This window comes from Balaenoptera ricei, chromosome 19, assembly GCF_028023285.1.
Source record: "Balaenoptera ricei isolate mBalRic1 chromosome 19, mBalRic1.hap2, whole genome shotgun sequence".
In the NCBI taxonomy this organism is placed as follows: Eukaryota; Metazoa; Chordata; class Mammalia; order Artiodactyla; family Balaenopteridae; genus Balaenoptera; species Balaenoptera ricei.
In genome coordinates, this window is record NC_082657.1 from 15,415,063 (window position 1) to 15,442,491 (window position 27,429).

At 38.9% G+C, this 27,429-nt stretch overlaps 1 protein-coding gene and 1 pseudogene across 1 annotated transcript in view; both read right to left on the bottom strand.

Annotated features, from left to right (window-relative positions):
* Nucleotides 1-27,429, bottom strand: part of LOC132354001 (zinc finger protein 668-like) — a 47,081-nt gene that overhangs the window by 17,257 nt on the left and 2,395 nt on the right. The window contains exons 2-7 of the mRNA XM_059905515.1: nt 27,122-27,248; nt 26,718-26,813; nt 20,713-21,905; nt 18,495-18,615; nt 5,853-6,025; nt 3,894-4,005 (exon numbers count right to left, since the gene is read on the bottom strand). Of these exons, the coding sequence (XP_059761498.1) occupies nt 3,894-4,005; nt 5,853-6,025; nt 18,495-18,615; nt 20,713-21,905; nt 26,718-26,813; nt 27,122-27,248 (1,822 nt within the window). The remainder of the gene's footprint in view (nt 1-3,893; nt 4,006-5,852; nt 6,026-18,494; nt 18,616-20,712; nt 21,906-26,717; nt 26,814-27,121; nt 27,249-27,429) is intronic.
* Nucleotides 18,141-18,696, bottom strand: LOC132354363 (large ribosomal subunit protein uL22-like; annotated as a pseudogene).

A 27,429-nucleotide genomic window follows, 5' to 3' on the forward strand; every position in this document is an offset into this window, starting at 1 on the left:
TATAATCACCCAAAGTCCTTAGTTTAAATTAGGGTTCACTCCTGTACAGTCAATGGATCTGGACACATTTATAATGACAGGTATTCACTATTATACTTTTATACAGAGTATTTTCCCTGCTCTAAAAATCCTCTGCCTATTCATCTCTCCCTCTCCCAGCCACCCCTGGCAACCACTGATGTTTTTACTGTCTCCATAGTTTTGCCATTTCCGGAATGTCATATGGTTGGAATCATACAACATGTAACCTTTTCTAACTGGCTTCTTTCAGCTTAGTAATATGCATTTAAGTTTAAATATTTCTGTTAAAAGTTAAACACTTTTTATGCATCCATCCTTAAATATGCATATGTTCAAGAAAAAGTCACATATCCTTTTTTTCTCTTCTTCATACAAACAATAGCATACTATGCACACTGGTTTGCAATTTTTTCCCCTAACTATAGAGTTGTATTTTAAAATTAACTTTGAGGTATACTTTATACACAGTAAAATGCTCCCATTTTCAGGGTACGGTTTGATGAGTTTTGACAAACATCTATATTGTGTAACTACCACCACAATCAAGATTTCCTAAATAGATTCAGAAGGACATTCCATACTAGTACTTAAAAGGCTTCTTCCTCCTTCATTATGGTTGCATAGTATTCTATCAACGAAATGCACCATCATTTTCAAACAGCTTTTTAAAAACCTCATTTGAAAGTAATTTCAACTTATAGTAAAGTCACAAGAATAACATAAAAAACTCCCATATACCCTTCACCCAGAATCACCTTTTTGTTAAAACATTTTGCCACATTTGCTTTACCATTCTCACTCTCTCTCTGCACAAATACACACACATAATTTTTTTCTGAACCATTTAAGAGTAGGGGATGTACATCATGCCCCTTTGCCCCATAATCTTTCAGTGTATATTTCCTAAGAATAAGGCTATTCTCTTACATAACCACAGTGCAAATATCAAATTCAGGAAATGTCACAGATTACATAAAAAAGCATTCCATCAATCAAAAATATTCCATTTCTAGTTATCCTAATGATGTCCTTTATAAAATATTCTAACCTGAGAGAAGACTCAGTTCAGTAAATTGCAAGTTCTGCAATTTACTGTCATGTATCTTTAGTGCCCTTTAATCTAGACAGTTCCTCTGCTTTTCTTTGTCTTTTATAACACTAACATTTTGAAGAATACAGGCCAGTTTTATAGAATGTGCAAAGAGTTTTTCAATGGGTAATTTTTAAAGGAAAACAATTACTTATTAGTATATACTTTCTGCAAGTTGGTAGAAAGTACTTCTTTGTTTAGAAACGAAATGATAAATCAATGGCTTCCCATAAATCCAATCTAAAGGCAGAGATTATCAGACTAGATTAAAAAAAAAAAAACATGATTCAACTAGTTGCTATCTACAGAAGACACCCTTTAGATTCAAAGATACAAACTGATTATAAGTTAAAAGGTGAAAAAAGATATACATAGCATGCAAACAGCAATCACAGCAAGCTAGAGTGGCTATACAAATATCTGACAAAACATACTTTAAACAAAAAATGTTACTAGAGATAAAGAGGGACATTTTATAATGATAAAAGAGTCAATCCATCAGGAAGATATAATGTTTATAAAAATGTAGTGCATCTAGTAACAGAGCACTACAATACATGAAACAAAAACTGACAGAAATGAAGAGAGAAATAGATAATTCAACAATAACAGTTGGAGACTTTGATACTCCAACTTCAATAATAGATAGAACGACTAAATAGAAGATCAACAAGGACATAGAAGACTTGAAAAAAAACTATAAACCAACTAGACCTAACAGACATGTATAGAACACTCCAGCTAACAACAAAAGAATACATATATTTTTCAGTAATATTGGAACTTTCAAGCACATGGAACATTCTCCAGGATAGAACATATGCTAGGTCATAAAACAAATCTTAATAAATTTAAAATTACAGAAATAATATAAAGTTTATGTTCTTTGAATACAACGGAATGAAATTAGAAATCAATAACAGGAAAAAATTTAGGAAAATCACAAATATGTGTAAATTAAACAACATACTCCCAAATAACCACAGGGTCAAAGAAGAAACCAGGTTCCAGGAACTGCTTTCTTTCCTAACCATTTCAGCCTGTGGTGGTAAGGGCTCCATTATGTTGCTAATCCAGGGATGCTGAAACCATCCCACAATGGTCTCTGAAACTTACAAATACTCCCTTCATGAAAGTTTCTTTGATCATTCCTTCTAAGTGTGTTATCTGTTTCTTTCTGGGATTCTGGCACACTTCCTGATTCCCCATTTCCACACATAACCGCCAATATCTGGTAACCCCTCTATTTCCTATCTCAGAAAATCACACCACCATGCATGTAGTTGCAAAACTCAGAAATCTATAGTTGACACCTCCCTCAATTAAATACCTAATCTCATTGATTTTATTCCCCCCATACTCTTTTTTTTTTTTTAATATTTATTTAGGCTGCAGAGGGTCTTAGTTGCAGCATGTGGTATCTTTCGCTGTGGCATGTGAACTCTTAGTTGTGCCATGCGGGATCCAGCTCCCTGAGCAGGGATCGAAACCGGGCCCCCTGCATTGGGAGCATGGAGTCTTAACCACTGAACCACCAGGGAAGTTCTCCCCCACTGTCACCCCACCATTAACTCTTGAATATTTTTGTTTCATTCCATCTTCACTGTGATCACCCTGGTCCAGGACATAATCAGCTTTTATCTGGACCACTGTGGCCATCTTCTATATAAGATTCTATTCCCTCTCTGTCCCCATTTCGATATGCCTTCCACATGATAGTGACATCCAGCTTAAGAGATCTGTTCCCTTCCTCTCCAATCCTCAAATAGAAAAGTTACAGTGGAGAAACCTGGCAGACTCAACATTAAGTGATCAAAGTTAGTATCATAATGAAACAAATCAATGTTCTGTGCCAACTGATATGACAAATTGAGGACACATCACTTCTGTGTTACTCCTGCCAGAAGTGTGTAATCTTAATCTAATCATGAAGAACCAAAAGACAAATCCAATTTGAGGAACATTTAAAATAACAAGCCTGTACTTTTCAAAAATGTCAAGATCAATAAAGACAGAAATGTTAAGAAAGTATTCCAGATTAAAGAAGACTAAAGACAGGTAAGGGCAGGGGATGTGGGGCATAAAGAAACTTATTAGGGCAACTGGCAAATTTTTATTATTATAAATTGGAGATTAGACAATAGTACTGTATCAATATTAAATTCCCTGAATTATACTATGGCTATTTAAGGGACTGTCTTTTGTTTTTAGGAGAAGCATTCCGAAGTAATTAGGGGTAAAAGACGATGTCTGCAACTTACTCTCAAATGATTCAGAAAATGACAAATACACATATAGAGATGGAATGATAAAGCAACAGGCAAAAAGTTGACAATTGATGAATGTGAATGAAGGGTATACAGGTGTAATTTGTACTATTCTTGCAATTCTTGTTAATTTAATACCACTTAAATTTTAAAATCCATTGCAGTAAGGAAAACAAACCACCTCAACAAGGCCTACAAGCCCTCAAGAAAAGACAATACTTCGCAATGTACACAGTACACACCAGGGCATGTGGAAGAGAGGCTGAACCATTTGTGGACTAAATTAATGAAAAGAAGTGGCAAAGGTTAAGGTGTGCCAAGAGCTCTGATACTGATGGGGTCAAGGGGGGAGGTAAATTGAGGAGAGAAAGTGGGCTTTCCTCTGGAGTTTCCCAAAGCTGGGCCACGTTTCATGTTTGTCTTAGAGCCCTGGTGGGCACTTCGAGGCAGTGAACAAACATGTCATCTAACTGGGGACAGGGATTACTGCATGAAAGAGGTTAAAAATCACTCACTGAGGGTCTTGCTGCCAGGAACCCTGGGGCCATTTTCTCCTCTTTTCACAGATCTCTCAGGGCCAGCAGATTCCAAAGAGGGCAGAACGGGGAGCCAGGAGCAATGAGGACTGAGTCACATGCCAGAAATCCTCATACTCAGTCTCTGCAGATCCACCCTTACCTAAAGGAAAATAAAAGAGCCATGAGGCAACCTTGACCTGAAAGACCAACGAGAATGTAGAGCATGTTCATCCCACAACCTCTGCACTCAGAGAGGCTTTGCAGAGATACAGCCAGGCCTGTGACTTACGAGTCACCTGTGATACCAAATTCACAACTGGGACACTTCCACCTTTAAAACCTGGAACTATAACTTCCAAAGAGACAACAAAGGAAATACAACTCCCCTACAGCCCTCACTGGCCAACAGTGTGGAGAATTCTCTTTTGCAGATAACTGTCCTGGGGGCTTAGAGAAGCTGCTGACCACTTTAAGCTCTGGGGTTTCTCAGATGCAAAGTGGCAGCAGGCCTTTGGCAATTCACAGAGGGCCTGGCTGGGGGAACAGCCCACCCCGGTGGCTAGCACAATCTGTCCATCCCTCTGATAACACACACCTTGGCTCACTTATAGAAAAAGCCCTCTGAGTCAGAGGTGAAGGTGGCCTCACAGGAGCATCTACAACAAAAGGGGGGATCCAAGACTCTGGCCCCCCTCCTCAAAGTCCAAGTCACCTCCAAACTAAGGGATGTCAGAACATATTGTCACCATAAAGACCAAGACTCATGACCCTCACTATATCCCAAACCCAGGGGCACCCACTTCCTAATTCCTCCCCACATCTCCCAAACCCAAGCATGCACAGATCTAGCTGCCCAGACAAACACTTCAGAACATACAGCCTCAATATGCTCCCCCAGTGGACTAAGAATGCTGCCTGCCATATCAGTAAACAAAGGATGTTGTGGCCAGCAAGCCAGTACCCACTGCAGCCACCCCCAACTGTGAACCCTGAGGGGATTCAGGATGGAGAAAAGCAGGATACTGTCCCTAGATAGCTAAGGTGCATACCAAAAGAATGATTTCAATGACCCCAGACTCTCGCATCTTCCCATACACAGAAAAGCGCTAAATTCATTAACTTGAGATGTCTGGTTTTTTCCTAATTAACAGTAATCTTTTGATGTTCCGACTGCCCGGTTTTTGTTGCAAACCTCCTATATATCCTGGTTTCCCCCTTACCTCTTCAGAGCAGTCCCTTAGAGCATTGGTCCCCAACCTTTTTGGCACCAGGGACCACTTTCGTGGAAGACAATTTTTCCACGGTGGCGGGGCTGGGGGACGGACATGGTTCGGGCGGTAATGCGAGTGATGGGGAACGATGGGGAGTGGCATAGAAAGCTTCTCTCCCTCGCCGGCTGCTCACCTCCTGCTGTGCGGCCTGTCTCCTAACAGGCTGCGGACCGGTACCCGGTGGTGGCCCGGGGGTTGGGGACCCCTGCCTTAGAGCTATCTAAGAGGCTGCGTCCTGGTCTTAAGTCCTCAGAAAGTTCACCAAATAAAACATAATTCTCAACTTTTAGGCTGTGCTTTTTTTTTCAGTCGACACCCCCAAATCCCTGGACCCTGCCTCACTGTCCTGTCCCCACCAATCTGGGGTTGCAATGCACCAGTGGAGCCTCCCAAACCAAAATGCCCGTCATGGGCTGTCCCCTAAATCCAAGGACACCTGCCTCCAACCCCCAACCCAAGGATGCCGGGAGGCCCACCAACAAGGGGACACGCCATCCCCTTGTTGGTAGTAGATGGGGGTAAATGGTAGTCGCAGCCATTTACCCCCACGTCAATAAAACCAAGAAGCCCCTGCGTCGCCCCTCGGACCCCGAGACTACAGGACTTTCGGTTTTCACGTTCCCCCTTCGCAGGACCCGGGGACCCCTGGCTATTCCTGCTGTCCTCAGCCAGCGAGGGGACTCACCTCTTTAGGCCCAGAGGTCTTGGGCATGGAGGTCGCCACGGGGCCTTCACCAGCCGCTGTTCCACGGAACCAGCGCGACCTACCCGCGCCGGAGACCCAGAAGGCCCAGCCGGTGGTGCCCGTGCGCAAGCAGTAGAGGCGGCCAGGCGACGGGACCACATCTCCCAGAAGTCCTTGCGCAGGTTGGGGCGCTCTCCAAGCCCCTCCCCAAGGCGCGATGGGGGCGTGGCGAGGCCGGCACAGGTGAACTCGAAGTCTCACGTGGGATCATCCACCTTGCTAGGACTGGACATACAAACGCAAAACCACACGGGTGCCTCCTCCCACCGTCTACAACCAGGAATGAATAAATAAATAAACAAACGAACAGTAATTTCTGTATTTAGACATAGCTATATTTAAACTAGTATCCTTTCACATAAATATTTGTATTTTCTTAACCTACTTTTTAAATCACATGTATATTGAACATTAAGGGGTTTTCCACAATATTCTGTAAATTCTACATGCCACTTATGTAATTAATGTTTCTCTTTATCGTTAGGTTGTTTCAAATGACTGGTATTACAGGCCACGGTCACCTGTGTTTGGCAGAGACTCAAAGGCAGGCAGGGGAGTGGCAAAGCTTTATAGTGAAAAAAGGGAAGGCTTCAGGTATATTCTGAATGGAGGTTATTGGCATAGAGAAGCTGGAGGTGGGCCAACTACAAGCAGTGCAACTTATGTGATTGGTTTGGGGGTGATGGTTTGGCTTTCTCTGGTTGGTTCTGAGTTGGAAGCAGAGGCAAAAAATAGGGAAGCTGGTATTGACCAAGTTCTGACTGACTGTTCTGGGCTGATTGCTGCCAAAGTTGTAGTTTGGTTTTCTGGTTGGAAACCAGCTGTTTACTGCAGAGTTTGTGGGTCAGAGTTCTGTTGTCGTATACGATCGGGTATCGTGTTTGTATATCCAGTCTCTCAAGTTTAATGGTTTCAAACAACAGCAACCATTTATTATCTTTCATGGTTTCTCTGGGTCAGGAATTCAGAAACAGCCTATCTGGACAGCTCTGGCTCAGATTTTTCATGATAGCTGAACATGGAACAGTGTGAAGTTCCAGGAGCAACTGGGAGCTGGCTGGACATCTCTTATTTCATGTAATCTCAGGGTTTCTCCAGGTGGTATTTCTGTGTAGGGTAGTTTAAGCTTCTTAATAGCATGGTAGCCTAAGACATCTTACATTGCAGCTCAAGGTTCTCAAGGCAAGAGTCCCAAGAAAGATCCAGATGGAAGTTGTACCACCTTTTATGTCTAGCCTCAGAATCACATAACATCATTTCCACTTACAGTTTTAAAAGCCCATCCAGATTCAAAAGGAGGGAACATGGACTCCATTTCCTGATGGGAAAGTGGCAAGGTTCTGGAAGACCACGTGGCAACAAAAATATAGTCACAACCATTTTTGGAAAATACTATTTGCCATAAACTGCAAGCAGATCAAAGCAGAAGAAGTTTTAATTTTCAATCTGCCATGAAGACTGCATATTTATATTACTGAGCTGAAGCCATTTGTAGTAAGTAGGAGTGATCAGAAAAATCATGATCTCTAATTAAATTTTAAGAGGTTCAAAGAAGATCTAGCTCCACTGAGCATGTTTAAAGAGACAATGAGAGACAAGAATGAAGCTGTTTTCTTTTTAGCCTCTTGAGTATTGGGTCCAAAGTGATAATAATTGATAAAGATTATTCTGCACAATTAGGGTATTATGGCTAACTGGGGTCAATCAAAAAAGCCAAAAAGAACTTCCTTAAGTTCACCATGAAAAAGAGATGTGGGACTTCCCTGGTGGTCCAGTGGTTAAGACTCTGCACTCCCAATGCAGGGGGCCTGGGTTCCATCCCTGGTCAGGGAACTAGATCCCTCATGCCGCAACTAAAGATCCCACATGCTACAACTAAAGATCCCGCATGTGGCAACGAAGATCCTGCGTACCGCAACTAAGACCCAGCGCAGCCAAACAATAAATTAATTAATTAAAAAAAAAAAAGAAATTTGAGAAAGTTGGTTTAAAACAACAAGCATTTATAGTCATTCACACGTCTGCAGGTTGGCTGGGGGTTAGCTTTTCCTCCATGGGTTAAGCTGAGGTGATTTGACTGGGGCAGCTCTCATTGTCTCTGGACAGTAAGGTAGCCAGGGCACATATTTCTCATGGCAGTGGCTAAAAATTAAGAGGGAAAGTGGAAATATACAAAACCTCTTAAGGCCTAGGCTCAGAATGTGTACATTGTCCAAAGCAACTCACATGGCCAAATCCAAAATAAAGGTCAGGGAAACTATATCTTGCATATAGTGCACTCAAGGCAAGAGTGTTGTGACTTATTGTTTTTTTTCCCAAATAGTCGCAATAAGATCTCCCTATCTCACATATTCTTTCAATATTACTTTGAGAAGAAGAGAAATTCAATGGTCCCTCTCCTTGAACTAGTTGAGCCTGTGGTTGGAAATGATAGTATATGACTTCCAAGGGTAGGTCACAAAAGGCAATATAGGTGGGCACACACTCTGGAGCCCCTGAAGTAATGTGGCCACTCTGCTGTGCCCAGGGCAGGTAGATGGGGATTCGACATGAGAGACCAGTGCCAGACCCCAGGCCCATGTGCCTGAGCTGTGGCTGTGACCTAGAGACACTGCCAGTTCATGGGACCCTCCAGTTTTTGAAGCCACTACTCTGCTTGAGTTAGATCACACCCAGCACTCTATCTTTCTCTATGTACTTTGTGCGAATATGTTTTGGAGCATCAGTTAGGAGTCTACGGGTGAAATCTAGCTTTCATTCATGAATAAGGACTTATTCTTGACACAAGTACTTTAAAAGAAAAATCTTTACAATAGCCTCAGTGGTATTTAGTTCTGTTCCCACTACTGCTTCTTGTTTTGCCCTGTTACAAGCAGAGAGTAACAGTGGTTCTAATTCTGAGCCTGGAAAAGGTAAAGATTGGAATACTACAAAGTCTCAAACTTTGGGAAACAAGTCAACTACAAATAAGAAGAGGAGAGAAAAGAAGAAAAATGAAGGAATAGCAACAGAGGGAAGCAAATGAACTCAGGAATCTTGCTTTTAAGAAAATTACCCAGAAATCCTCCCATACCATGTGTAGCACTCAACATGAGCTTTCATTGTTAAACCCAGCACAGAATTCAGGAGAACATACGGATGCCCAACAGGCATATGAAAAGGTACTCAGCATCGCTAATTATTAGAGAAATGCAAATCAAAACTACAATGAGGTATCACCTCACACCGATCAGAATGGCCATCCCCAAAAAGTCTACAAGTAATAAATGCTGGAGAGGGTGCAGAGAAAAGGAAATCCTCCTACACTGTTGGTGGGAATGTAAATTGGTGCAGCCACTATGGAAAACAGTACGGAGGTTCCTTAACAAATTAAAAATAGAGTTACCATGTGATCCCACTCCTGGGTATATATCTGAAAAAAAAAAAAAAAACCCTCTAATTTGAAAAGATACATGCACCCCAATGTTCATAGCAGTGAGACAGGCTGGCACCTGGGACCTGGGACCCTATACTGGAGTGCTTGCACCTGGACAAATGTCTCCTCCAGCAACAAAATACAAAGGAAACTATAAGAGACTAAAAATAACCGCACACATGCAGAGTCAGAGCAATTATGAACAATAAGATACAAAAAGGCCAAAACCCTGAGATTTTGCTGGGAGCAAATGATCCCTGAATGTGGCCCAACCCACTGATCGGCTCCTACTCTCACGCATTTAAGGGACCAGCTGCCCCTCCTCGAGGATCGGGCAAGGACATCTGTTACTTGTTCTTGCTCCCTTGTGCTGTAGCACAAGTCCCAATAAAGCCTTGCCTGCATTTCTCATCTGGCCTCTTATCAATTTCTATTGATTAAAGAGTCCAAGAACCCTGGTCAGTAACAGTAGCACTATGTACAATAGCCAAGACATGGAAGCAACCTAAGTGTCCATTAACAGATGAATGGATAAAGAAGATGTGGTATATATATACAATGGAATTTTACTCAGCCATAAAAAAAGAGCAAAATTTTGCCATTTGCAGCAACATGGGTGGACTTGGAGGGAATTATGCTAAGTAAGATAAGTCAGACAGAGAAAGATAAATACTGCATGATGTCATTTACATGTGGAATCTAAAAAATACAACAAACTAGTGAATATAACAAAAAAGAAGCAGACTCACGGATATAGAGAACAAACTAGTGGTTAGCAGTGGAGGGGAGGGGCAAATACAGGAGTGGGGGAGTGGGGGAGTGGGGGAGTGGGAGGCATAAGCTATTGGGTGTAAGATAGGCTCAAGGATGTATTGTACAACATGGGGGGTATAGCCAATGTTTTATAATAAGTGTAAATGGTAAGTAACCTTTAAAAATTGTATAAAAATAAAAAATAAAGTGGGGAAAAAATGGAGCCATGTGGCCACTGTGGACGTGGTTTCAGACATATTCCTGCATCACTGAGAGCTTGAATTTTTTGAACTATATCAAACTCAAGGACACCATCAGCCAAGTTTTCAAAACAATATCTGCTAGCAGCTGCTAGCTATAACCTTATATTTGTGTGGCTATGTAACTTTGAAACCGTGTAATCATTTTGAACCCCAACCAATCCTTGCTTAACAAGCACTCTTTTCGTGGCAGCTCCAATCCTAACTCTTGAAAAGCAATTTATGTAAACTTGTGGTTTTTTGCCTTTATAAGCTTCCTCCATTTTGTAGCCCAGCGGAACACAGTTTAGGTGCTTCTTAAATCTGTATCTCCTTGGCTGCAGTCCTAACAAACCCCAAATAAACACCTCTTCATTTTCATCAGGTCTCCTTTTCTGAAAATTTGGTTAACAGAGGATGAAAGAGAACAATTTGTAGGTTATAATGAAACAGATTATTGTACAGCTCATGAACACAATCAATAAGTGGTTCTGAAACATGGAAGAACTGAAAGACTAAAGTTGAAACTTGAAAGATGTTGAAATCTAGGTGATGAAAAATGTGATCACTCAATGGGAAGAAAAGTATAAAGAAGTAAAGGCAAGAAGTGAACAGTTATTGAAAATTCTTGGGAAGGTAAAATGAAGGATAAAGTAGAAATAGTTCTACAAATTGAGAATCACAAAGTATCAAGAATGAACTGACTCTACAGATGACCACTTCATGTTGCATTAAAATAAGAAAAATCTAAAGTGAAAGCAACGGCTTCCCTGGTGGCGCAGTGGTTAAGAATCCGCCTGCCGAAGTACGGTCCAGGAAGACCCCACATGCCGCGGAGCAACTAAGCCCGTGCACCACAACTACTGAGCCCGCGTGCCACAACTACTGAAGCCCGTGAGCGCCTAGAGCCCGTGCTCTGCAACAAGAGAAGCCACTGCATTGAGAAGCCCACACACTGCAACGAAGAATAGCCCCCGCTCACTGCAACTAGAGAAAGCCCTCGCAGCGACGAAGACCCAATGCAACTAAATAAATAATAAATAAATAAATAAAATACTTTAAAGTGAAAGCAAATATGAGCCACTATCTGACTGCAAATGCATGAAAGGACCTGAGAGAGGACTGCCTAGCTAAGCTCTAGTCAACCACAAAACCATGAGATAATAATTAGTGATGATTGCTTTAAACCACCAAATTTGGGGGTGATATATTATGCAGCAAGAGATAATGGAAACATGGGTGGATTCAGGGAAGTGTGAAGAATTTGGGGGTCAATAATGCATTCTAGCATTCTAGGGAATTCCCTGGTGGTCCAGTGGTTAGGACTCCACGCTTTCACTGCCAAGGGCCTGGGTTCAATTCCTGGTTGGGGAACTAAGATCCCACAAGCCACGCAGCACAGCCAAAACAAAACAACAACAACAAAAAAACATTAAACCAAAATCTGATTAAGGCTTTAGCTCTTCAGTTTTTAAGAATTACCAGGGACAGAGGAGCATGAGATGAAACCAAGGGAATAGAGTCAACAAATTTCATACTTTGGGAAAGTCCTGAACAAATTACCTGGTTTTCATGAATAAAGAGTTGCAAGAAAAAAGAAAGGGAGGGGGAAATCTTTTTTAAAAGATTAGAAAACAAACCGACCAGTTGCAATGTATGGAATTTCTCTGGATCCTGATTTCCTGATTTGAACAAACTGGTAAAAAAAAAAAAAAAATAGGAACCAATCAGGAAAATTTGGACCCTCACTGGACATGCGATTATATAAAGGAATTACTGTTAATATTTAGGTATGATAGTGATATTATGATTATGTCATTCAAAAAATAGTTCTTATGTTTAAAAATATTTATGGAAATATTTATAAGAAAAGTTAAATCTGTCTGAAATTTGCTTCAGATAATTGGGGAAGGGGTTGAGTGGGTAGGGGAATAGATAAAACAAGATTGGCAATGAGTTGATAATAGTTGAATCTGGGTGATGGCTACACAGCAAACATATTAGTCTCTCTACTTTTGTGTGTTTTTAAAGTTTTGCATGACAAAAAAGTATTTTAAATGGAGGCAAAATAAAAAGACTCCCCAAACCCCCAAAACCCCTCCAAAGAATTCATCATTAGCAGAAATCCAATAAAACAATATGCTAAAGGAGTTCTTCAGCAGAAGGAACATGAGACCAGAGAAAGGGGACTTCCCTGGCAGTCCAGTGGTTAACACTCGCGCTTCCGCGTCAGGGGACACCAGTTCGATCCCCGGTCAGGGAACTAAGATCCCACGTTCTGCGTGGCACGGCCAAAATGTGAAAGAAAAAAAAAGAGAGAGAGAGAGAGACCAGAGAGAAGCACAGAGATGCAGGAATAATTGAGCAACGAAAAAGGTAAATACATCAGTAAATCTAAGTGAATATTGAAATGTATAAAATAATAGTAATATCTCATAGGGTTTTTAATTTGTAGAAAATCAAAGAATATACCAATATCACAAAAAAGCATGTGTGAGTAAATAAAAAGAAAGTAATGTTCTATGCTGTGAGGAGACATAAAAGCACTAATGTATAATAGATTTCATTAAGCCAAGGATGCATGCTGTGTTTTCTATGGTAACCATGGAAAAAGAGTCAAAATTTCATAACTAACAAGCTAAAAGAGATAGGAAGTAGAAAAATAAAAAGTTGTTCTTTATCCAGGATAATTCAAGAAAGAGGAAAATAGTAATGACAAACAAATGGGATAATCCAAATGTCCTCAAATGGAAGAATAGTTTAAAAATTGCAGTACATTCATGCCATGGAATAACACTCAGCAATAAAAAGGAACAAACTGGTACATGCAACAACTTGGATGGCTCTCAAGGCAATTATGCTGAGGGAATAAAAAGCCAATCACAAAAAGATTACATGCTATATGATTCCATTTATATAACATCATTGAAATTTAGAAAATTATTGAAATGGCAAAGAGATTAATGGTTACCAGGGCTTAAGGATGTGGGAAGGGGTGGGTGTGGCTATGAAGTGGTAGCATAAAGTAGCCTTGTGGGGATTAAACAGTTTTGTATATCGTGGCTACATGAAACTTACACCCTTGATAAAATTATATAGAACTATTACTACACACATAGAAATGAGTGCATATAAAACTGGTGAAAACTGGTTAAATTTTGTGGATTGTACCAATGTCAATTTCATGGTTTTGCTATTGTACTATAGTTATGCAAAACATTACCTTTGAGGGAAAATGAGTGAAGAGTACATGGGATCTCCCTATATGTGTATTTGCAACTTAATGTGAATCTATAAGTGTTTCAAGATAAAGAGTTTTTTAAAAACACAGATCAAAGAAAATTTTATGGTTGAATTTATAAAATTATTTAAATTATAATAAAAATAAAATTTAAGAAACTTAATGGGATGAGGTAAAGTTTATAGGGAAATTTGTAGTTGTAAATACACATATTAGAAAAGAAGAAATGGTGAAAATCAATGATACAAGAATTTTACAGCAAATTAAACCCCAAAATAGAAAAATACATAAAATTGGAAACGTCCACACAATAGAGAGTATCAAGAAAGCAAAAAATCGTTCTTTCAAAAGAGTAATAAACCACAAAGACTAATCAAGTGAAAAAGAAAAGGCACAAATAACCAATAGCAAGAATATAATGTGCAACGTAATCTTAGAAAGAGTAAGATTATACTTATTGATCTGGGGGAATGTACAAGTTAGACTTGCTTGAGCAAAGCAAGTTAGAGAAAATAGTGCATAGCCTGATGCCATTAAAAAATTTGAGGTCTTCCCTGGTGGTGCAGTGGATAAGAACCTGCCTGCCAATGCAGGGGACATGGGTTCCATCCCTGGTCCAGGAAGATCCCACATGCCACGGAGCAACTAAGCCCGTGCGCCACAACTACTGAGCCTGCGCTCTAGAGCCCGTGCTCCGCAACAAGAGAAGCCACCGCAATGAGAAGCCCGTGCACCGCAACGAAGAGTAGCCCCTGCTTGCCACAACTAGAGAAAGCCTGCGTGCAACCACGAAGACCCAACACAGCCAAAAATAAATAAATTTTTTAAAAATTAAAAAAAAATTTGAACAAAGACAAATCAGATATGTGTGTAATGTTGATAGGAGCAAGGAGAAAGGTGTGAAAAGGTAAATAAGCTTTGTTGAAATTGTACATAGGTCTGAAAGAATTGGGGTGGGTGCAGATATTATTTATATGTTTTTTCATTTTTTACTAGTTGTGGCTAAAATATATTACTCTTGTAATTTTTATAGAGGAATATAATAAAAGATATATTAAAAGTGTATACATGTAAGGAAAAAGAAAAGTTCTATTTCTGACAGTACCTATTCAAATATTAAAACAGGACTAGAATCAAAGCCAGTGCTGAACTGAAATTCCAGAGACATTTTCTGTCTTTTTAAAGTCTTCAATTCTTGGAGATTTTTCTTCCTTAGACTAAAAATAACTGGTTTTCTCAAACGTTTTTAATGATGCAATTTAATGTATATCACTTATTCTTGTAAACATTACCATAATTCAGTCTCTCATAAGATATGACTGGAGGAGAAGTTACAGAGGAAGGAAAGATTTATGAGATCTTTGGTGAGAGGCATTTTTCTGCAGAGCAGGACTAACTAGAGACTTTCTACAGGATCTAATATTACAGACATGAAAAACTCCTAACCCCAAATACTACCTACAATAATCTCCTAAACTTTACTTTTTACTCATGTATTTTAGTTAACTAAACATTTCCCAGGTGTGTTTCTCACAAACGTTAATGACAATTAGGAGGAAAAAGTTGAACTCTGGGGTTTGTTGTGGTCCATTTCTGAACTTTTTATTCTACTCCACTGACCTATTTGTCTATCCTTTGCAAACACCACAGTCTTTATTGGTTTATCATAGCTCTATAGCAAGTCTTGAAATCAGATACAAGTCCTCCAATTTGTTCTTTTTCAATACCGATTTTGGCTGTTCTAGGTCTTTGGATTCCTATACAAATTTTAGAAAACTTCTATCAATTTAAAATAAAAAGCAAGCTGGTATTTTGACTAGGATGGCATTGGAATCTATAGATAAATTTGGGGAAATTTTATTAAAGACATTGAGTTTTCCAGTCCACAGCCATGGTATCTCCATCTATTTAGATCTTATCGAGGGAATTCCCTGGCCACCCAGTGATTAGGACTCAGCACTTTCACTGCCAGGGCTGGGTTCAATATCTGGCCAGGAACTAAGATCCCACAAGCTGTGTGGCGTGGCCACACACCCAAAAAAGATTTTGTGTTTTTCCTTGGCAATGTTTTGTAGTTTTCCATATAAAGATCTTTCATATCTTTTGTCAAACTTATTCCTAAGTATTTTATACTTTTTGATACTATTATAAACTGATTTTTGTTTCATTTTACAATTGTACATTGCTAATATAAAGGTGTACATATATGGTCAACTGATTTCTGATAAAAATACCAAAGCAACTCAATGGAAGAGATGAAAGTCTTTTTTAACAAGAAGTGCTGGAACAACTGACTGCTTATGTGAGGGAAAAAAATGAACCTTAATCTATGTTTCATACCATACACAAATATTAATTCTAGGTGAATCATACACCCACCTAAAGTTAAAACCATTTAACTCTATTTAGCTCAGTGTTAAAGAATATAATCTGTATGTTATTCCTTTGACAGTACCTGAATCTTATTTTATAGCCCAACATGTAGTCTATCTTAGTGTTTTCTATGTCATTGAGAAGCAAGTGTATTGTGCTGATTGAGAGTACCATTAAATAAATGTCAATTAGGCAAAGTTGGTTGATAGTATTGTTTAAAATCTTTTGCATTTGGGTTTTTTCCAGATTCTTATCCATCCCAAAAGTCCTAAGTATCTTTAGGCTCTACTAATTCTTTTTATCTCTGCAAAGTTTCTTCATCTGTCAGGCCTACACCTTCATCCATCCATATCCATACCCATACCATGCACCGCATCCAAGAATGCAAAGTCATGCAGCAATCTGTTTACCTATCAAGGGCTTATTTTTATCAGGAATTCAGTTCCCTGCTTCTACCACTTTTTTTTTTTTGCCACACGGCATGTGGGATCTTAGTTCCCTGACCAGGGATCAGACCTGTGCCCCCTGCAGTGGAAGCATGGAGTACTAGCCACTGGACCGCCAGGGAACTCCCTATTACCACTCCTAGATAGTCCCATAGGAAAGTATGATTTTTATCTTGTCCAGGTTTTCTTGCTATCATGGGAATGAACAACTTTCATACTCTATATTCAAATTGCCATGAGAGTTGAAATTCTGTGATTGTTTTAACAACCTCCTTCCCACCTCCCACTACATCCTCATACTAAATGCATGGCAATGATTGGATTCATTAGCTGTTTTAAAGACTCTTCAAGTGACAAGTAGACAGGGTATAAATAAATGAATGAATGAATGCAGGGTATAAATGAATGATATTACAGCAGGTAGGATAACTCAAGTTTATTTGTAAAACATATCCCGTTCTGTCAAATACTGATAAGAAAAGAAGGGTGCAGCTAGAATATATTGAGGCTTGATAGTATATTTTCATTTACAGTGCTTTAGTTATTTAAACTCTAGAAATTCCATGTGAATTATCTTGTGTTGTATTCCAAGAATGCCTTGCTATCCAAATCTATTTGGTTCCTGAGTTAAAATACTAAGGAATACTATGTTAACTAAATCAATTTGATTTCCAAGTTTCAGAAAGTGAGTAACAAGTTTGAATAAGGATTTATTAGAAATGTTTTGTTCCAAAATTCAGATTGTGACAAACATTTATCTCCTTTCAATAGATTACTAGATTTGATTTGCTAATTTTTAACATTGCATATTTTCATAACTGATTTTGGGCATATTATCTTTTTGTGTTCTCCTAGTAAGTTTTATCTTTAGGATTACGACAGATTCATAAAAACAGGTAACTTGCTACCTCAGTCTATGTCCTGGAAGAGTTCCTAAAACATTTCATAGTTTCATCTATAAATATATCTAATTTGGTGTCTCTAGTGTAGCTGTGTGACATTGTTTTTTTAATTTACTTTATTTTTATTTTTGGCTTGCGGGATCTTAGTTCCCCAACCAGGGATTGAACCCTGGCCCCCAGCAGTGGAAGAGCAGAGTCCTAACCAGTGGACCACCAGGGAATTCCCATGACATTATTTTTTTGGTTTAATTTTAAAATGTTCCTTTTGGAAAGGAGTCTATTAAGATTTTACACTTCTTCTCTAGTCAATTCTGATATCAAGTCAATCCCATTTCTTTATAAAAATCAGACACTTTGTCCAGATTTTCAGATATATTATAAAAACGTCTATAGTACTAACTTAAGTTTTTTGAGATAAAATTCATATACCGTAATATTCACCCCCCTTTTAAAGTATACTGTTCAGTGGTTTTTAGTATATTCACAAAGTTGTACAACACCACTAATCCCAGAAAATTTTAATCACCCAGAAAGATAGTGTCCTTTTAAATTTAAATATGTAGTCATTTCAATGACTCATTCACAGTGCTGTTCATTTGTCACCTGTACTCCCCCACCTGAATCACTAGTTTGTCTACTTTTTTTCAGTCAAATAAATTTTCTGTTTTAGATTGTTTATTTGTTTCTGTCATTTATTTCTGCATTTTATAACTAATAATGCCTTTCTCTACCCGTTTTAGATATATTTTTGCTTGTTTTATCTCCCTGGGTTCTATATTGATTTTATTTATTAATGATCTTTCTAGTATTTTATTTTTTATTTTTTTTTACTTTTATTTGCATTTATTTTTTGTGGCATTTATTCCCAGGCCATAAGTTTTTGTTTCTTCAGTTTCTTCTGGCATATCTTTTTCTTCTGGGCAACCTCCTCTTCTGGTTTAGGAACAATCTGCTCTTTTTCAGTAAGGATCACCTCAATGTGGCAGGGAGAGCTCATGTATGGGTTGATCTGACCATGAGCTCTGTAAGTCCTGTGCCGCATCTTGGGGGGCTTTATTCACCTGGATGTGCTCAATGACCAGAGAATCTACATCTAAGCCCTTAAGTTCAGCATTACTCTCTGCATTTTTGAGCATGTGCAGTAAAAATTCAGCACTCTTTTTGGGCCACTGACCCTGCATCCAGCCCCAGTGTTGGGCCTGGGCACACCTACCACCTCCACCTTTGTAACGATGGAATAGCACACATTGCTTCTTTAAAGTGACATCCTTCAGATACTTGGTGGCTTTTCGGATATGCATACCCTTAATGGCCTGGGCAGTTTCACGAGTGTTCTTAAAGTGAACACAAAGATTTGAACCTCTTGACTTGCATGATTTTGTGGCGTTTTCTGGGCCAAGTGAATAGCAAACCATTTTTAGAGGTCATCTCAGGCCGCTTACTGGAAAAGTCTAGTATTTTAATGTATGCATGCATACTGGGTTATAAAACTTCCAATACAACTTTGGCTGCCACTCACAGGTTTTTTTTTTAATATTTATTTATTTATTTTGGCTGGGCCAGGTCTTAGCTGTGGCACACAGGATGTTCGTTGTGGCATGCGGGACCTTTAGTTGCGGCACGCAGACTCTTAGTTGTGGCATGTGGACTCTTAGTTGCAGCATGCATGTGGGATCTAGTTCCCTGACCAGGAATTGAACCCTGGGCCCCTGCACTGGGAGCACGGAGTCTTACCCACTGGACCACCAGGGAAGTCCCACAGGTTTTTCAATTGTGTTCTCATATTCATTCACGTTTAAATAATGTGTATATTAAGGTTTTAGTTCCTTAACCCATGTTAATCAAGAGGGGACACTAAATTAATATTCAGATATTTGCTGGCCATCCTTTTGTTACTGTCTCCCCCATTCTGGTCAAATAATGTGCCCTGTATATTTTCTTTTTTGGGAACTAATTATTAGGAAAAATATTCTTATCTCTTCCTGCTTATTTGACTGTGCTTTCAACTACCCAACATTGTATCCACAGGGTATTAGTCTTTGTGCAGCATAGAAAATAAAGTCTGAATGTAGACTACCCACGCAAACTTTTTTTTTTCCCTTTTGAAATTTCATGTAGAATAATGAGTGATGGGAAAAGCTTTCCTATGTTCATTACACTCATTTCTCTTTTTTCATTATTAACTCTTTGATTTAGACAAAAGTAAACAACATGGTTAAAATCCTTTCCACAAATAATAATGACGATAATTATGAAAATGGGTGTATCAATGATAATAGTGGACAACTTTCACTAAACATTTACTATATGATAGGAAAAGTTCTAAACACTTTATTAACTCATTGAATCCTCACAACAAACCAATACATAGAACGTGATTATACTTACTAATACATAAAAAATAAAATGTCACTAACATATATAAGTAAAAAGTTTTAAAAACCTGGAAGCATAAAAAATACCAGTAACAGTAGTTGATTACCTTTCTAGTATGAGCTTAGGGTTAGGGTTGATGAAAAGAAACAAAACAGTTTATAAAGGAGAAAATATGGATAATTTCAGCAACTAAAATAGATGTTTTAAAAGGAAAAAACCAAGCATCCAAAGATAAATTTTGGGTCATATTAGTCAGGGAAGATTTTATAACTGAAAACAATTAGATGCAACCATAACATGAATAATAAATAAGGTCATTTAAAAAAGTCATTAAGTACATCAATAAAGATAAAAATCCATATTTACTGAAATGGCAATCATATTTTGTAGCATTATAAAAGCCAACACATGTGTACCAGGTGAAGGTGCAACATGTGTACCATGACTACATTTTCTTTAAAAACAAAGTCTGGTAGGATTTGCTCTACCAACTTGAGAGTCCTCATCTATAGTTGGTATGATTACAATTAATCTTGGTTTTTTTAAATTCTAGTTTTCTTATATCCTGTTTTATAATAAAAAAATATAAATTTGTGAAATGAAACAAAAAGACTAACAGTGACTTCAAAAAAAGGTTATATTGTAATTAATTCTACAAGGAATTACAAAATACAAGGTCACACAATTTAAACAGTGTGATGTTGGTATAAGTACAAATATATATATCAGAGAAGAAAGCATAGCGTTGAGACTCAAGCGAATATAAACAGGAATATAATCTATCTCCAAGAAGGTAGAACAAAATAATAGTAAAGGAAAAAATTTTTGAACTGCCATTAGTACAACATGGGGTGGGGGAAGTAAGGGAGAGGGACAGGCAAATGTCAATTTAGAATCCAAATTCATAACTTAGAGTAAAATATATTTGGATTAAAAAGAAATATAAAATAAAATTAAGAAACAAAAAATAGTGAAAGAGGGTAACTATCACACATGAATTTTTGTTGTTGTTGTTTAAAATATCAAGAAGGTGACAAGAACTTTGGTTTTTATTATTCATCAGTATGAATTCCCTGATGACGAATGAGATCTGAGCCACTACTAAACGCCTTTCCACATTCCTTACAGTTATAGGGCTTTTCACCAGTATGAATTCTGAGGTGTCGAGTAAGGTTTGAGCATTTATTAAAGGCCTTTCCACACTCATTACATTCATATGGTTTTTCATCTGTATGAATTCTCTGATGTTGAAAAAGCTGTGAGTTCTGAGTAAAGGCCTTCCCACATTCAAGACATTCAAAAGGTTTCTCACCAGCATGAATTCTCTGATGTTGACGAAGTTGTGAGCTCTGAGTAAAAGCCTTCCCACATTCCTTACAATCATAGGGTTTCTCCCCAGTGTGAATTCTCTGATGATTAGTAAGTGCTGAGCCACTACTAAAGGCTTTGCCACATTCTTTGCACTCATAGGGTTTCTCACCTGTATGAATTCTCTGATGCTGTACAAGCTTTGAGCTCTGAGTAAAAGCTTTGCCACATTCCTTACATTCATAGGGTTTCTCACCTGTATGAATTCTCACATGTTGAAAAAGTTGTGAGCTCTTAGTAAAGGCTTTCCCACATACTTTACATTCATACGGTTTTTCACCAGTGTGAATTCTCTGATGGTCAATAAGATTTGAGCAATAACTAAAGGCCTTCCCACATTCCTTACATTCATAGGGTTTCTTACCGGTATGAATTCTCTGATGTTGAGAAAGGTATGAGCTACAGCTGAAGGCCTTTCCACATTCTTTACATTCAAAGGGTTTTTCACCGGTATGAATTTTCAGATGTCGAGTAACATGTGAGCCACAACTAAAGAATTTCCCACACTCCTTACATTCATAAGATTTTTCACCAATATGAATCCTCTGATGTTGAAGAAATTGTGAATTCTGACTAAAGACCTTTCCACATTTCTTACATTCATATGGTTTTTCTTCACTGTTAATTATTTGATGTAGAGTAAAGAATGTCTGTTGAATAGATGTGGGCATGTATTCATGAGTGAATATTTCTTGGTTGAAATGCCCATTTTGATATCCCACTTGTCTTTCAAAGTGGTTTCTATATTCCAAAACATCTCTAAAACTGGAGTATTCAAGGCCATGCTTTGTAAGTCCCATCATCTCCCTCTGGCATGATTCTATTTCATAAACTTCCTTCTTTAGCGATAATAACTTGGTTTCACACATTGATTCCAGATCTGAAAGAAAATAAAATGGTAAATATTCTTCCCCCACCTCATTTGTGAAAAGTTACACTTTTATAATAGAAATGGAAAAATTAAAGTGAAAATAATATCTGGTAGTGAATGACATAGTGTTCTCAAGTATATTTGTTTAGTCTGAAAAATGGACAAGAAATGCACAAAATTAAGGAGCTATAATGCAGAAAGCAGCGGGAGGAGACTATGGAAATAGGAAACCACAATGATCTCAAGTACTGATGTGGATCAGAATCATCTGGAAAAGTTGATAAATATACAATGCTTGGGCGTATTAAAAGATGACTAGTTATATATGCATCTATATAAGCTTGTATGTATGTGTATGTAAGAAAGAGAGTACATCATCATACTATATATATTACAAAAAGTGGACAATTTGTTACCTCCATTAAAGGTCTACTGAGAGGAATAAATGCATATAGGGGGAGATTCTTGGGCTCCGTGGTATAATAAAGTATAAATTTGATCTTTGTCCCCAGTTCCTAACACAGAGCTTCAAAAACCCTTTGAATTTCCTGAGTGATAGCAGTGTTTTCATTATGCTAATGAGGTGACTCATGGTGGACCCCTAGATAGTTTTAGGATGGGGAATCGTCACTAGAAAGACCCAGCATATGATTAGAGGGTTGGGACTTTCAGCTGCTTGACCTCTGGGGTGGAGAGAGAGGCTACAGATTGAGTGGCCAATGCCTTAATCAATCATGCCAATGTAATTAAGCCCTAATAAAAACTCTGGACACCAAAGCTCAGTGGAGATTTCTGGTTGGTGAACACACTGAGGCGCTTCACCAGGAGGGTGACATACTTTGACTTCACAGGGAGAGGGTATGGAACCTCTGCCTCCAGAAGCCTACCCTAACTCATCTGATATGTATCCTTTACAGTAAAACTGCAATTGTAAGTATAGAGCTTTCCTAAGTTCTGTGAGTCATTCTAGCAAAGCCTGCAGGGGCCATGGAAATCCCGAATTTATAGCCAGTTGGTCAGAAGTGTGGGTGGTCTGAGGAACCCCTGAGACTTGCAGCTGGTGTCAGAAGTGAGGGCAGTCTTGTGTAAGACTGGCTGTTAACCTGTGGGGTCTAAGCTAACTCTGGGTAATTAGTGTCAGAATTAAACTGCAGTACACCCAGTTGGGGATAAAACAGAATAGGGTGCATAATAAAGGGCATACCGGATGCAATTTAAAAGCGATTACAGAGGGTCAGCCAGATGGGGGAACAGCCTAAGATAAGTCAATGAACTGATTTGATGTGAGTGGCAGATAGGGAAGACTCAGAGCATGCTATGTGCTGGGGATTCAGTGAAAATACTGTTTGCCTTGGAATTCTGTGATGCTGATCTCGGGACAAGGGAGAGACTTGCTCATGTACCACTGCAGTGACTGAGAGGGGAGACTGCTGAAGTTTAAGGCAGACAGAGAGAAAAAAGACACAGTGCAACAGCAAAGGAAACAATAAACAAAATGAAAAGACAACCTATGGAATGGGTGAAAATATTTGCAAATGATGCCACCAACAAGGGCTTAATTTCCAAAATATACAAATAGCTCATACAGCTCAATATCAAAAAATCAACCCAATCGGGACTTCCCTGGTTGTCCAGTGGCTAAGACTCTGTGCTCCCAATGCAGGGGGCCCAAGTTCGATCCCTGGTCAGGGAACTAGATCCCACATGCTGCAAGTAAGCGTTCTCATGCAGCAATGAAGATCCCACATGCTGCAACTAAGACCCTGTGCAACCAAATAAATAAATAAATTTTTTAAAAAAAATCAACCCAATCAAAAAATGGGCAGAAGATCTAAATAGACATTTCTCCAAAGAAGACATTCAGGGGACTTCCCTGGTGGCTCAGTGGTTAAGAATCCGCCTGCCAATGCAGGGGACACGGGTTCGATTCCTGGTCCAGGAAGATCCCACATGCTGTGGAGCAACTAAGCCTGTGCTCCACAACTACTGAGCCTGTGCTCTAGAGCTTGTGTGCCACAACTACTGAAGCCCGCACACCCTAGAGTCCACATGCCACAACTACTGAGCCCATTAGCTGCAACTACTGAAGCCCACATGCCCTAGGGCCCACGTGCTGCAACAAACTGAGCCCGCGTGCTACAACTACTGAAGCCGTGCACCTAGAGCTCTTGCTCTGCAACAAGAGAAGCCACCACAATGAGAAGCCTGTGCACCTCAATGAAGAGTAGCCCCCCACTCGCCATAACTAGAGAGAAAGCCCATACACAGCAATGAAGACCCAACGCAGCCAAAAAAAAAACAAAGAAGACATTCAGATGGCCAACAGGCACATGAAAAGATGCTCAACATCGCTAATCATCAGGGAAATGCAAATCAAAACCACAATAACATATCACCTCACAACTGTCAGAATGGCCATCATCCAAAAGTCTACAAATAATAAATACTAGAGAGGGTGTGGAGAAAGGGAACCCTTATACACTATTGGTGGGAATGTAAATTGGTACAGCCACTATGGAGAATAGTATGGTGGTTCCTTAAAAAACTAAAAATAGAGTTACCATATGATCCAGCAATCCCACTCCAGACATATATCCAGAAAAGATGAAAACTATAATTTGAAAAGATATATGCACCCAATGCTCATAACAGCACTATTTACAATAGCCAAGACATAGAAGCAACCTAAATGTCCATCGACATATGAATGGATAAAGAAGATGTGGTATATATATATATATACACACACACACACACATATACATACACACACAATGGAATATTACTCAGCCATAAAAAAGAATGAAACAATGCCATTTGCAGCAACATGGATGGACCTAGAGATTATCATACTAAGTGAAGTAAGTTAGACAAATACTGTATGATATCACTTATACGTGGAATCTAAAAAAATGATACAAATGAACTTATTTACAAAACAGAAACAGACTCACAGACCTAGAAAACAAACTTATGGTTACCAAAGAGGAAATGTTGGGGGAGGGAATAAATTAGAAGTTTAGGATTAGCAGATACAAACTACTATACATAAAATAAACAACAAGGTCCTACTGTATAGCACAGGGAACTATATTCAATATCTTACAATAAACTATAATGAAAAAGAATCTGAAAAAAAATATATATGTATAACTGAATCACTTTGCTGTATACCAGAAACTAACACAACATTGTAAATCAACTATACTTCAATTAAAAAAAAAAGAACAATATAAGGGAAAAATAATTCTCAGGAGTTTCATACAAGGATTGTAAAAAATAATAATAATAAGACACAGTGCAAGATACTACCATGGAAAGATGACAGGAGTCAGAAGCAGATTGATGAGAGCTGAGTCCCAACACTGAGAGTTACTTACTACAGGTTCCTAGGCAATTATTTAACCTTTCTAGTCCCCATTTCACCTGTAAAAGGGAGATAATCCTTAATTCATGATTACTAAGAGCGTAAGGAAAAGTGTAAGTGAATGTCTTTGAGTAAAGTGTTCAGTATTTGATAACTATTATTATAAAGGAATTTCTTACCCAAAATGGAGATTTTAGGCAAATTAAACAGTGTGAAGATGTCAAAATGGAGCCTATTAGAACATCTCAAGCCAGAAACAGGGAATTCATTTCAGCATGTTCTTTTTCCTCCTACCTCCATAGGATCTTTCAGCAACTTTCATCTAGTTAAGCTCTTCAGTAGCTTTTCTATCTCCACTGCGAATACCCTATTCCAAACCAGAATCATCTGTTACTCAGACCACTCAAGTAGCCTCCTAACCCAGATCCCCACCAAGTTCTCACAGTCTTTAACCTCTTCAGGCACCAAAATGACATTTGGCCTGGCCTTCCGCTGCTCAAAATCCAAACTCCTCCTAACCACTGGCAAAGGCTGAATAATGTGGTTCCTACTTGTCTCTCCAATCTTGACTCACACTCCGCTCGTGCTTGCTCTTGGGCCCCAACAACGCTGGCTTTCTTTCAGTTCTTCAAACACACCAAGTTTTCCCCTCCTAGAAGGGTCTTCACAGGGGTTCTTCCCACTGCCTGGAGTTTTCTTATTTATTAACACGTTAAAGAGTAAGACCTAGCAGTGAGCCTAATAACTATAGTAATTCTGAAATAGTGATGAGCATAAATGGTATTTCAATATGTCTACAGCAACAATAAAATCATATGAAAATATCTGTGATTTCCATTCATGTCAAAGTCACAGGAACTACTAACACTACTACGGTTTGTTGCATATACCATAACAGGAAGAAATGCTAAATTTCAATTAGAGGATACTAAATATAAAGATGCATTTTTTTCTTTTCATCCAAGTTCATGAACTCCCTCAATTCTATCCAAAGGAATCCAAATCATTGGCCAGCAGCTATAACGAAGACTAGTACTTGGAGGGGAGGGGCAGTGCAGATACATGCAGACATGCGCCCACGCGCGCGCACACACACATATATTATTTTGGGAGTGGTAACAGAAAACATTTAGATGAGTCGAAGAGGAAGAAAAGCTAGCAAGGAACTGAATCTAAAATATGGGTAAAAGAGTTTTCTTTGTGGGGGATGTGAAGGGCACCTTCTACTTGAAATTAAGAGGGGGAGTGGAGAAGAGTAGTCGACAGAGCTGTAAGTGAGGGAAGGAATGAAACAGGTCATTTGTAAACTTGTGCTAAAAAGACTTAGTTTTTCCCACAGGCCTATGGTTTTGATGGGAGCTTCCAAGATAACATCTCAAAGGTGCTGTTTCTTCACTGATCAACTGAGTTATTGCCTGTAGTGCCCTGCTTCTGTCCAATCATTTCTCACTCACCTGAACACAGGCCTCTTGTCAGCTCTCTGCCAATCATCCAGGGCTCTTTCCCCTGTTCCAATAAGGAGATAACTTGAGGCTTAGGAATGTAAAGTCCTGCTCACAAGAAAAGATATGGAACATGGTTATGCTGTGGGTAAATCAGATCCAGAAGTAAGATCCAGTCCCTTGATGATCAAGGAAGAGATGCCACTACAGGAACAGTCAAACAAAGAAGATGAAGCTCAGCCACAGCCAACTGGAGCTGCCCATTTCCCACTCTTCCTTTTCATTTCAGTTCATACCATTTACTTGGGAACAGGGAGCAGAAATTCAGCTGGTAGCTCGAAAAGCAGCTGAGAAATTCACTGTGGAAGAAACAGACATTCCAGAGAACTCAAAATTACTGGGATAGATGCCCTTACCCACTGACACCAGATTGCTATAGTTCTCCAACATCACATCTCTGTACAAGTCCCTCTGAACAGGGTCCAGGAATTCCCACTCCTCTTGAGAGAAGTCTATAGACACATCACTGAACATCACTGATCCCTGAAACAAGAGACACATGTATTATTTGTGTAACAAAAAGAAATATTTCAGAGACTACTGTGCTCATATTTGGGAGTAAAGCAAAGAGCAATTATATTGGTGTCACTAAGAACCAGAATCTTTAGATCCTAGAAATAGGTGCAAGAGTTGTCAGTTTATTTTGTATTAAAAAAAAAATTCC